The following is a 13,631-nucleotide window of genomic DNA, read 5'->3' on the forward strand; positions in this document are numbered from 1 at the left end:
CAAGCCTGCACCGCCATTCTGAGATCATGGCTGATCATCTACTATCAATACCCAGTTTCTGCCTTGTCCCCATAACCCTTGATTCCCCTATCCATAAGACACCTATCTAGCTCCTTCTTGAAAGCATCCATAGAATTGGCCTCCAGTGCCTTCTGAGGCAGTGCATTCCACACCTCCACAACTCTCTGGGAGAAGAAGTTCCTCCTCAACTCTGTCCTAAATGACCTACCCCTTATTCTTAAAACATGCCCTCTGGTACTGGACTCTCCCAGCATCTGGAACATATTTCCTGCCTCTATCTTGTCCAATCCCTTAATAATCTTATATGTCTCAATCAGATCCCCCCTCAATCTCCTTAATTCCAGCGTGTACAAGCCCAGTCTCTCTAACCTCTCTGCGTAAGACAGTCCGGACATCCCAGGAATTAACCTAGTGAACCTACGCTGCACCTCCTCCACAGCCAGGATGTCCTTTCTTAACCCTGGAGACCAAAACTGCACACAATACTCCAGGTGTGGTCTCACCAGGGCCTTGTACAAATGCAAAAGGATTTCCTTGCTCTTGTACTCAATTCCCTTTGTAATAAAGGTCAACATTCCATCAGCCTTCTTTACTGCCTGCTGCACTTGTTCATTCACCTTCAGAGACTGATGAACAAGTACTCCTAGATCTCGTTGTATTTCTCCCTTACCTAACTCCACACCGTTCAGATAATAATCTGCCTTCTTGTTCTTGCTTCCAAAGTGAATAACCTCATACTTATTCACATTAAAGGTCATCTGCCAAGTTTCTGCCCACTCACCCAGCCTATCCAAGTCACCTTGAATTCTCCTAACATCCTCATCACATGTCACACTGCCACCCAGCTTAGTATCATCAGCAAACTTGCTGATGTTATTCACAATGCCTTCCTCTAAATCATTGACGTAAATCGTAAATAGCTGTGGTCCCAATACCGAGCCCTGTGGCACCCCACTAGTCACCACCTGCCATTCCAAGAAACACCCATTCACTGCCACCCTTTGCTTTCTATCTGCCAACCAGTTTTCTATCCATGTCAATATCCTCCCCCCAATGCCATGAGCTCTGATTTTACTCGCCAATCTCCTATGTGGTACCTTATCGAATACCTTCTGAAAGTCAAGGTACACCACATCCACTGGATCTCCCGTGTCTATCTTCCTGGTTACATCCTCGAAAAACTCCAATAGATTAGTCAAGCATGATTTGCCCTTGGTAAATCCATGCTGGCTCGGCCCAATCCTATCACTGCTATCAAGATATGCCGCTATTTCATCTTTAATAATGGACTCTAGCATCTTCCCCACTACTGGTGTTAGGCTAACAGGGCGATAGTTCTCTGTTTTCTCCCTCCTTCCTTTCTTAAAAAGTGGGATAACATTAGCCATTCGCCAATCCTCAGGAACTGATCCTGAATCTAAGGAACATTGGAAAATGATCACCAATGCATCCGCAATTTCCAGAGCCACCTCCTTTAGTACCCTGGGATGCAGACCATCTGGACCTGGAGATTTGTTAGCCTTCAGTCCCATCGGTCTACTCATAACTGTTTCCTTCCTAATGTCAATCTGTTTCAGTTCCTCTGTTACCCTATGTCCTTGGCCCATCCATACATCTGGGAGATTGCTTGTGTCTTCCCTAGTGAAGACAGATCCAAAGTACTTATTAAATTCGTCTGCCATTTCTCTGTTTCCCATAACAATTTCTCCCAATTCATTCTTCAAGGGCCCAATATTGTTCTTAACTATCTTCCTTCTCTTCATATACCTAAAAAAACTTTTGCTATCCTCCTTTATATTCCTAGCTAGCTTGCGTTTATACCTCATTTTTTCTTCCCGTATTGCCTTTTTAGTTAAGTTCTGTTGCTCCTTAAAAATTTCCCAATCATTCGTCTTCCCACTCACCTTAGCTCTGTTATACTTCTTTTTTAATGCTATGCTATCTCTGACTTCCTTTGTCAACCACTGTGACCACTTTCCCCCCTTTGAATCCTTCCTTCTCCGGGGGGATGAACTGATTTTGCACCTTGTGCATTATTCCCAAGAATACCTGCCATTGCTGTTCCACTGTCTTTTCTGCTAGGATATCCGACCAGTCAACTTTTCTTAACTCTACCCACAAGGATTCTACATCTTCCAATCCTATGTCACATTTTTCTGAGGATTTGATTAAGCCACTCCACCCCCTCTGCCTACCTGTCCTTTCAATACAATGTGTGTCCTTGGATGTTAAACTCCCAACTACAGGTATAATCTATTTTTCCAGCCATGACTCAGTGATACCCACAAAATCATACCTGCCAATCTTCAAAATACACAACAAGATCATTCATTTTACTCCATATACTATGTGTATTCAAACATAACACCTTCAGTCCTGTATTCAATATCCTTTTCAGTTTTGCCCCCCATGTTACACTTCAACTAATCCCATTGACGGCAATTTGGCCCCATCGTCTGCCTGTCCATTCTCATAGTCTCACTACACACTGCATCAACATGTATAACAACTGCCCCATTCAATCGTTCCTTATAGCTAAGGTCCTCCAGACCCAGAAACATCCTTGTAAATTTTCTCTGTACTCTCTCAACCAACGTCTTTTACAATTTCAACGTAACATCCCATCTCCTGTACTCAATACTTTGACTTATGAAGGCCAATGTGCAAAAGCTTTCTTTACAGCCCTATCTTCATGTGACACCACCTTCATGGACCTGTACTCCCAGATCCCTTTGTTCTACCACATTCCTTAGTGCTCTACCATTTACGGTGTAAGATCTACCCTGGGTGGTCCCACTGAAGTGCAAAACCTTGCACTTGTCTGCATTAAATTCCATCTGCCATTTTTCAGCCCATTTTCCCAGCTGATGCAGATCCCTCTGCAAGCCATGACAGTCTTCCTTGCTGCGACTACACCCCCAATCTGGGTGCCATCTGCAAATTTGCTGATCCAGTTAACCACATTATCACCCAGCTCATTGATATAAATGTCGAACAACAAAGGACACTGCACTGATCCCTGCAGCACACCATTAATCACAGTCTTAGGTTGTGTTGGTTGTTAACTCAAACAATACATTTCACTGTATTTTCGATGTACATGTGATAAATAAATGAACTCTAATCTGAAATCTGAAACACACTACCAGAATTTTTAAAAATCCAACACTGGCTTCTGTCACCACTGTTGCCTTTTAGCTCTGATCAGCAATTTCCAACCTGAAATCCTGATGACAGGCCTAATATTTGGGCTCATTCAGCTCTAAACTGGGCAGAATAAATGTAGATCAGGTCACCACTTTGCAAAAGAATTCCATTCAGTCCACAGGAGTGCCCTGAACATCCAGTTGCCTGTTTTTCCTTCCCATCCAGCGCAAATCCCCAATGCTGGGTTCACCTCTTAAAATAAAATGCAACAATTTATGTTGCACCATTAATGTAAAACATTTCAAGATAGTTTAGAGATGCATTAGCAAAGAAAATAAAAAGATACTAGAACTGATGATCAGAACCCTAGTAGAGAGATGTTTTATAAGAAGCATCAGACAGTGGCAGCTTAGCACCAGAATCAGAATCGGAATCTGGTTTAATATCACTGACATATGTGGTGAAATTTGTTGTTTTGCGGCAGCAGTGCAGTGCAACAGATAAAAAAAAAACTATAAACTTGGTTAAAATGAAGTTGGTATTAAACTATTTGCCTTAAGCTTCTGCACGACACTTACGCAAATCACTTTCTCAATCTGTATGCTGTTGGATGAACCCCAAATGTTTTGCTCGTCAGTAAGTTTAGAGACAACACTCCAATACTCATCCAAACCTTCAAATATACGCAAGAGAAAAGTAGCCAAGAGTGATCCCTATGTACTCAATGCCAGAATGAAGTGAAAGAGAAAATGTTAGCTACCCTAAGACTTTTCTAGATAAAGACTAGATTGGACTATGATCAAATTATGGAATGTTTGAAAAAGGTTCATCACAGGAACAGGATCATAAGACATCAGATACACAAATTAAGAGAAAAGAACAAAGTAAAAAATAATGGATTTTATTTTTATTACAAGGAACATGGCAAATATGTAGGATAAGTTACCAACACAGATGGTTGCTTAAGAAGTTTTAATGAGTTTCAGGAAGGAATTAAACACAAATGTTTAGTTGGTACAATAAGACAGGCTTCCAGGCAATATGCCTTTGAGCTGCACACCAAAGTAATGGCGTAAGGTAGGCAAAGGATTATGCAAACTCTTCTGTGTGTTTCCTTCCCTGTCCATCAAAAACATATATTAGAATCGTTGTGAGATGCTTTTAGTGGGATGCTATGGTAAACGTTTTCTAACTATCCATACACGTTATGTCTACAGCATCTCACTCTTCCAAACAAAAACTTTAAACACAATTTTCACACCACTACCTCTTGAATACAAATATGAATACAAAACACCAACTGCGATTCCAGCAATGTCTACATTGCAAAAACAAAGACAAATAAAAGCTTTGCTGACATGACAACCCAGGACCTTCACTATTCTCGTTACTACCATTAGGAAGGAAATACAGGAGCTGGAAGACACACACTCACTGTTTGAGAACAACTTCTTCCTCTCCACCATCAGATTTCTGAACGGACAATGAACCAACAAACACTATCTCACTATCTTTGCTCTCTTTTTGCATTTCTTACTTCATTTAATATTTTATATATACTACTCAGTGGCAGCTTTATTAGATACACCAGCTCATTGGAGCAAATACCTAATCAGCCAATTATGTGGCAGCAATTCTACGCATTAAAAGCATGTGGACATGGACAAAAAGTTCAGTTATTGTTCTGACCAAACATCAGAACGGGGAAGAAATGTGATCTTGGTTACTTTGACTGTGAAATGACTGTTGGTGCCAGATGGGTTGGTTAGAGTATCACAGAAAGTACTGATCTCCTAGGACTTCAACGCTTAACAGTCTGTAGAGTTTGGAGAAAATGATAAAAACAAAAAAAAAACCCAGTGAGTGGCAGTTCTGTCGGCAAAAATGCTTTGTTAATGAGAGGTCAAAGGAGAATGCCCAGACTGGTCCAAGCTGACAAGAAGGCAACAATAACTCAAATAACCATGCGTTATAACAGTGATGTGCAGAAGAGCATCTCTGAATGTACAACATGTTGTACCTTGAAGCGGATGGGCCACAGCAGCAGAAGACCACACCAGGTTCCACTCCTATACCGAATAAAGTGGCCACTGAGTGTATTTTTTAAAATTGTAACTAACAGTGTTTTTTATGTATTGCACAGTGCTGCTGCCGCATAACAACAAATTTCATAAAATATGTCAGTGGTATTAAACAGGATTCTGAACTCCCAGTTCCATATTCTACTATTTGGTCTTCATTATTCAGTTCTATTTTTAAGCCAAACTTTACTATGATGTGAATATGTTGTCCCAAATCTGCTCCTATCACTTCAGCCAGCCATTTACTTTCCCAAAAACAAAATCAAGCAACACTTGTTTTTTTTTTCCAGACCAGAAATGTTTCCATCAGGCATTTCCTGGGGCAGCTTGTGCATACAGGAAAGGCGTGGGAGAGGATGGTGGGGGGTGGGGGGGGGTCCATTTTCATACACAGTGACCTGGAATTGTGGGCTTTCCCGCACATCTCTACAGGATGCAATCCTTACTCTTGACATATTTCCCACCATTAGGATTGAATGTCGGACCAGCTGCCAAATGGGAAGGGTGCACCCCTTATACATTACAGTTTTTTCCTCAGCCAGCTGGGCAGAACAATGAAATCCTTTATTCATTTTGCCTCGTCCCTTGCTTCAGACTGCAAGTAAGTGATTGGAGTCAACTGATACCACACATAATTTCTCTCCGAACTAACTGGAGCGGACAACGTGCAACTGTTGATGCTGCTCCAGCAGCCTAGGTTCAGAATCAGAATCACTTTTATTATCATCGACATATGTCATGAAATCTGTTGTTTTCTAGTAGTATAGTGCAATACATAAAATTTATTATATGTAACAATAATAAATAAATTAAACCGTTGGGGCACCCTTTGAGAGAAGGGTAGTGCAGTCTGATGTGACCAGAACGAACATTAAATTTTCCTGACTGCTATTGGTATCACTTTGCTTTGGAAACTGAAGCAGAAAACCTCAGTTTATTAAAGAAGAACGACGCGTAGCAAAGCAAATATAGCTCCTCCTCGTTTAACAAAGAACACTTTTGATGGCATCATTTCTGGTTTATCTGCCACCCTTGTGCCTCTCGTTGTCATTCTGGAGATGTGCAGTTCTCTCATCTCCCGTCTCTTCAGCTCTTCTGCTGTTTGTTGTTTGTCTCTGATCCTGGAGACGTGCATGCCTCTCCTCCTCTGTCTCTTCTTCTCTCATCTTTTTTTGTCCTGACTCATTGATACTGGAGTCGTGCGGCCCTGGCCTCATCCGATTCTTGTTCTCTCCCTCTCCTTGCCGCTTCCCGACGACGTTTGGCGTCATCTCTTGACCGTAATGTCCCCCTTCTCTTTCCACGTGGCATAATTAGGCTGACCTTTTTTTTTAACCCTAATGCTGGATAGAAGATACGAAGCACTAACACCAGAGGATGCTGATTATTCTTGATGATGTGGTTGGCGCTCTCTTAAATGGACGTGATATAGTCACCGCTGTCCTTTGACTGCAGCAAAGAGTTTTATGGGTGTCTCGAAGTTCATCATTACAATAAGATTTAATTATCTCTTATTGATAGGTGGCAGTTAGATCTGTCCCAATCCTGCACATGCTGATGGTGATTAACAGAATGTGAACCCTCGAAATAGAGCTGCCCTGCCCTTTTGCTCTGGTAGGTGTCGCTGCTGAGGCTGGCCGTGCGCATGCGTTGGGCTGTCACATCCCGATTTCCATGATGGCCGACCAGCTCTCGGGTGAAAGCCAGCCCGTTGATTTTTGGCAAATGAGCAATTTTATACAAACTTATAACCCTGAACTTTGTCTGCATTCTGTAAGTTAGCGCATTTTAATTTGATTTAGCCAAAAAAAGTGCCGCAGTAATGCACCATTTGCGCTAATTGGAGGTCACAAACAGACAGAGCATGAGGGTTTTAGTAGTATATAGATTAATAGCACAACAGAGAATTAGCAAGGTTGTGTTCATGCGATCAAGGATCATTCAAAAATCTGCCAGCAGAGTGGAAGATGATGTTCCTAAATTGCTGAGTGTGCATCTTCAGTCTTGTGTACCTGCTCAGTAGCTAGGTGGTTAGTGCAATGCTTTTCAGTGCCAGTGAACTGGGTTCAATTCCCACTGCTGTCTGAAAAGAATCTGAACATTTTCCTGGTGACCGCATGGGTTTCCTCCAGGTGCTCCGGTTTCCTCTCACTTTCCAAAGACTTCCAAAGAAGTTAGGTTTATTAAGTTGTGGGCATTCTACGTTGATGGCAGAAACACTGCGACACTTGTAGGCTGGTGCCCCACACATTCTCAGACTGTGTCGGTCACTGATGCAAGCAATAGTGTTTCTGTGTACATGTGACAATAACGGCTGATAATTAATCTTTAATCTTCCCTGATGTAGGAATGAGAAGAGGGCAAGTCCCAGATGGCGAGAGTCCTTAATGACGGTGCTGCCTTCTTGAGGCACCGTTTTTTGAAGATACCCTCGATGGTGGGGAGGTTTGTGCCTGTAATGGAGCCGGCTGAGTCTACAGCCCTTGCAGCCTCTTTTGATCCTGTGCATTGAAGCCTCCATACCGCAAAGTGGGGCAACCAGAAATGTCGCTCAATTCCATAGGTGTATCACAGACATCTACCTTGGGCGCTGTCTGGGTGGAGTCTGTACATTGCTCTGTAACTGTGCGGATTTCCTCCAGATGCTCCCATTTCCGTTCAGATCGTAAATACGCGCTGTAGGTTAATTGCTGCTGCAAACTGCCCCAGTGTAGGTGGGTGATTGCAGGAAAGTCAAAGAGAACTACTGGGCGCGTACAAGTTTAGAGGTTTCAGGGAAAGTACGTCAGAACACAGAGCTGAGAGCTGGCACAGACTACAGTTACCTAATACATGATGAACATAGTAGCTTACCTCAACTACCCTCTCCAGAAGTGGTTCCAACCAGTGTTCATTGCATTCGCAATGGCTGTCGAGAAATGTTAGTATGCCTGCTTGTGCTGCATCAGCTCCCCTGACACGTGAACGCATTAGCCCTGTCCGGGTAAGTTAAATAAAGATCATTGATCAGGGACTTAAAAGAAATCTCAGAAATAGAAACGCTAACACAGCCATGTCACCTTGACTTACCCTCACGTCGGTTGTTTCGAAGAATTCGGACCTTCTCAATCTTCGATAGTAAAGTGCCATCTTCAGCTGAAAGCAGGAATTCACAATTTTTTTTAAAAACTCCTTTAGGACAATATGACCCATGAAAAGGTTTTTATAAAATTACTTACGGTTGTCACTGTAATCATCAACCAAAATGATTTCTTTGATAAGATATGGAGGACTTTTTCTAAGCACACTGTAAGAAAAAAAAAATTGGAAATTAAATGCAAAACAAAATTATTACCATTTTAATCAGTCATTTCTGCTATAGGGAAATGCACATCCTGTAAAAATGCATGCAATCTATTATACTTACTTGTGAGAACAATTTGCAAAAAGGATTCCAAAGAGCTAAGAGCAAAGAGCTGACACAGTTGTTTTACTTTAAGAAGAATAATGTTTCAGTCCTTTATTCTACTGTTCAATTACTCATGCCAAAATTGGTAAGTGGAGTTAAGCAAATCACTATTTAACAAAAAAAACAATTATCAATTGATCCCACCTTTTATTTTACAATTTTACGATACCCTTTGTGTGAAAGTGGTTCCCGATACCACCATTGAGTGGCATAACGATATTTTTTTTATATATAATTATATCCCATTATTTTGCGCTCCCCTCTTGTAATGGTTTCATCCACTCTTCCATTTAATCTTAATTCATCTTAAGCCACTCATTTAGGTCTTCGTACCAATCGAAACCCAATCTCTACAACCTGGCCTCATTCCTTATCTCTTCTGATGGCAGTATCATTCTGGTGAAATTTCTCTGCAACTTCTGAAATGAATCCTTCCCTCACGGTATGAAAACCAGAACTGAATGCAGTCCACCACAACATAGAATTTTTAGATATACTTAATCTTTAATAGCTTTAACTGAAAGTAAAATCTATTAATCTCAATGTCAGAGTTTTCATTTGGTCTTGCCTCAGTAACACAATGAATTAAACATAACAAGAGGAAATTGCTGAGTTTAGGGGATTGGGTGCAACAGTGTAAAGGCTCCACCCAACACAAACTGGGAAATAGAGACGTTCCAGATTTTATCTAGCTCCATTAAAATTCCTCACACTATTAGGTTGTGCATATTACCTTGCAATGCACAGCATTGCCTGCCTGGATTGTTAAACCTAAGCAACACACACAAAATGCTGGAGGAACTCGAAAAGTCAGGCAACATCTATGGAGGGAAATAAACAGTAGATATCTTGGGTCCAGGCCCTTCATTTGGCCTGGAAAAGAAGGGGGCGGAAGCCGGAATAAAACATAACAAGTAGAACAAACACCCATAAATGCTGCCTAACTTGATGAGTTCCTCCAACATTTTTTGTATTTTGCTCAAGATTTCCAGCATCTGCAGAATTCCTTGTGTTTAAAACTAAAGCCTTTGATTTTGCATTTAGGCAATTTAAAAAAAATATCCTTGAATCATTTACTTATGCAATTTCAGAGTGGAAGGCCATAACAATCAAAGCAGTGACAAGCTCAGAATCCAAACCAGGTTTATTATCACTGACATATGTATGAAAGATGTCATTTGGTGGCAGCAAATACAGTGCTAGATATAAAAATAAGAAATATAAAAAATCAGCACACTTCTACTGCAGCCACCACACCACACTCTAGTCCTTCCTCTATTTCTGAGCGGTTTGGAAGCAGCAGCTGGTGGGTAAAGGAACTGCAGTGAAGATGAGAATTTTAAGTGACACTGTTTGCTGCAGGGAAGAATGCACTGAATGAATGGATTGAAGAAACAGCGTCAGGGTTAATGTTTATAAGGGAACTGGATATGAAAAAGGTTGTACTGACTTTGGGAATTGAGCAGGTGAGTATGACCAAACGGATAGCTTTATTAATCATCCTGTAAATGACATCAGGCCGAAGTTGAACAAATAGGCTTTGCCGCTGTACATCAACAGCTTTTCACCACATGGCACATTGCCAGGATGCACGGGATACATTTATGCTTGGGCTTTCCAAATTGTTTTCCAGCATTCAAACAAGCTATACCAAGTTCCACTGATGCACGAAAGAAGGTCTGCAGTTAACCATTCACCTGGGAATATCAAGTTATCTTCAATGATGCATACATTGATGCAAAGGTACCCAAACTATGGAATATTATGAGCTGTTTTAGGCCCCATATCTAAGAAAGGACATGTGGCATTGGAGGGGGTCCAGAGTAGGTTCACAATGGGAATGAAAGGATTAATATGTAAGGAACGTTTGGTGGCTCAGGGCCTCTATTTGCTGGAGTTCAGAGGAATGAGGGGGATCTTAATGAAACCTAACAAATATTGATAGAGCAGACATGGAGAAGATGTTTCCTATAGTCAGGGAGTCTAGGACCAGAGGAGGCACAGCTTCAGAATACAAGGATAGTCCTTGAGAATGGAGATGAGCCAGAATGGAAATTTAGCCAGAGGGTGGCGAATGTGTGGAATTCATTGCACAGACAGCAGTGGAGGCCAAGTCATTGGGTATACTTAAAGCAAATGTTGATAGGTTCTTAATTAGTGAGGGCATCAGAGGTTACAGGGAGAAGACAAGAGAATGAGGTTGAAAGGGAAAATAAATCAGCCATAACTGAATGGTAGAGCAGACTCAATGGGCCAAGTGGCCGAATTCGGCTCCTGTGTCTTATGGTTTAAAATAAGCTACACTAATTGAAACCAAGCTCCTCAAAGGCAAAATCTGTTCACCTCTCCACAGGCTCCGGGCACAGCAACCCACTCATACTACTCAGCAGCTCAACTGCCTTTCAATACATTGAGCAGGCTAGGGCTTTTCTCTTTGGAGCAAAGAAGAATGAGAGGCAACTTTCTAGAGGTGTACAAAATGTTAAGAGGCACAGAGTGGAAATGGCTAATATGAGGGGACATAACTTTCAGGAGTTTGGCAGAAAGTATGGGGGGGGGGGAATGCTAGGGGTAGTTTTTTTTTCATGAGGAGAAGTCTTTTCATTGTTTTGTTCCAGTCCTAATGAAGGGTCTTGACTTGAAAAGTTGACTGTACTCTTTTCCACAGATGTTGCCTGGCCTGCTGAGTTCCACCAGCATTTTGTGTGTGTTGCTTGGATTTCGAGCATCTGCACATTTTGTCTTGTTTGTAAGGAGTTTTAAAGAATTCTGTCATCCTTTTTATATCTGAGGCATATGCAAATACAATCTCTCCTTTGGATATTTCCAAACCAAGCCACAGAGATTATGTGAAGAATTCCTGTTTATCAAGTGTAGAGAGCTCATATTATTTCCCAGTCAGAACATGCTACACTATGTTCTGACATCTTGAGAAGCTGATATTGCAGGATTCCCTGAATATGCACCCAGGTTCTGTTTCAATTTTAACATTTCCAGTAAACTGGACAAATTCACACTGACAACAGTTCATCTTTACCATGCTTCTTAACCCATGTCAAATTTATTTCTCTCATGAGAAACTCTGGGCCTGTACTCGCTGGAGTGTGGAAGAATGAGAGGGGAATCTCATTAAAACCTATCACTGAAAGGTCTACGTAGTATAAATGTGGAGAGGATGTTTCCAATAATGGGAGAGTCTTGGACCAGAGGGCACAGCCTCAGAATAGAAGTAAATCCTTTAGAACAGGATAAGGAGGAGATTCTTTAGCCAGATGTGGAATTCATTGACCCGACAGCTGTGGAAGCCAAATCACTGGGAATATTTAAAGCAGAGGTTGATAGGTTCTTGATTAGTAAGGGTGTCAAAGGTTATGGGGAAAAGGCAGGAGAATGGGGTTAAGAGGCATAATAAATCAGCCATGGTGGAATGGTGGAGCAGATCAAGTGACCTAATTCTGCTCCTATGCCTTATGTTCTCATGATCAACCTTTAATTTTTAATTGCACCAACCACTCGATTCTGTTATGTTCCTCAGATCTGCAGACCTCCAAGATCTCACCAGCTTTCTAATTTTGGCTTCCTGTGGCTCTGAAGTTGATAGGTTACAGACATTATACATGGCCAATAGTTTGGATGCAATTCTAAGCAAAAAGGTAATGCGCTCCATTTGCGACAACACTATTCAGTGTGACGGCCCAGGTCTTAAGTTTAGAATTCTCTCCTCAATTCTCTCTGCCTCTCTTCTTCTTTAAGATCCTCTTTAATCCCTACTTTTCTGAATAACTTTTTGATTATATCTACCCTAAGATATCCTATGTGATTTAGTACCAAAATGTATTTGTTAACATAAAGCATCCTGGGACTTCACTACTTCAAGGGCACTATATAAATAAAGTTGCAGCAAATGCCAAATATTGAGTACGACTTCCATCGCTTTACCTGACAACAGTGCGTAGCAATGCTGATCTTGCTTCATTGTGAAAGGTAATGATTACACTCGTTGCTATCAAGTCAGTTCTCCACTGCTTCCGCCGACATCTGTTAGAAAGAACACAGCACACTGAGCACATGGGCACCTTCCCCATTTTCTGATTAAAGCAGCTAGTTAAATTTTAACTTTGTCATATTAGGATAGGAAAATAATGACTTTTATCGATGAATCAAGCAGAAATAAAGAAAGGCTGACAAACATTTAACTTTTGATTGTACTGTGTGTGAGAGGTAAGTTCAGATGATACATTGAGGTTACAGAAGAGGAAGTTTCTGTCCATTTTCCTCAGACTATAAATAATTAAACAGCATTGTACTATTGTATTGAGTACTTCTAAAGTTGTCATGTATTTGCTAAGTCTTAAAATGTAATATACTGGCTTAGTGCAGAAACACCAATGGCCAGGAACATAAGAGTCTATACAGGAAGTCTTGGATACAGCCCAGTCCATCACAGGCGAAGCCACTGAGCACACCTACAAGGAGTGTTGCCAAAACAGCATCCATCATCAAGGATCCCAACCCCAGCCTCCTGCCATCAAGGCCATGCTGTCTCCTCACTGCTGCCATCAGGAAGGATGTTCAAGAGCCTTAGGTTCAACACCACTGCATCCAGGAACAGTTATCACCTTCAATCACCACGCTGTTGAATGAGTGTGAATAACCTCAATGCTGATCTGATTCCACAATCTACTGACTCACTTTCAAGGAACCAATAACTCATGTTCTCGGCATTATTTATTGCTTGTATTTACAGTTTGTCTTCTTTTGCATTAGTACCATGTCAGATTTAGTGTGTAGTTTTTCATTGATTCTAATGTATTTCTTTGTTCTACTGTGAATTCCTGCAAGAAAATGAACCTCAAGGTAGTATATGGTGACATATACGTATATTAATAATAAATTTACTTTGAACTTTGAAATTTCTTTTTAAGAAAGTTATG

The 13,631-nt window shown here is 41.2% G+C and overlaps 1 protein-coding gene across 1 annotated transcript in view; it reads right to left on the reverse strand.

Moving 5' to 3' along the window:
- The window catches only part of galnt2 (UDP-N-acetyl-alpha-D-galactosamine:polypeptide N-acetylgalactosaminyltransferase 2), a 118,349-nt gene that overhangs the window by 50,764 nt on the left and 53,954 nt on the right, over nt 1-13,631 (reverse strand). Inside the window, exons 4-7 of the mRNA XM_072250813.1 lie at nt 12,637-12,735; nt 8,468-8,535; nt 8,319-8,384; nt 8,103-8,224 (exon numbers count right to left, since the gene is read on the reverse strand). Of these exons, the coding sequence (XP_072106914.1) occupies nt 8,103-8,224; nt 8,319-8,384; nt 8,468-8,535; nt 12,637-12,735 (355 nt within the window). The remainder of the gene's footprint in view (nt 1-8,102; nt 8,225-8,318; nt 8,385-8,467; nt 8,536-12,636; nt 12,736-13,631) is intronic.

This window comes from Mobula birostris, chromosome 2 (assembly GCF_030028105.1).
Source record: "Mobula birostris isolate sMobBir1 chromosome 2, sMobBir1.hap1, whole genome shotgun sequence".
Taxonomy (NCBI): domain Eukaryota; kingdom Metazoa; phylum Chordata; class Chondrichthyes; order Myliobatiformes; family Myliobatidae; genus Mobula; species Mobula birostris.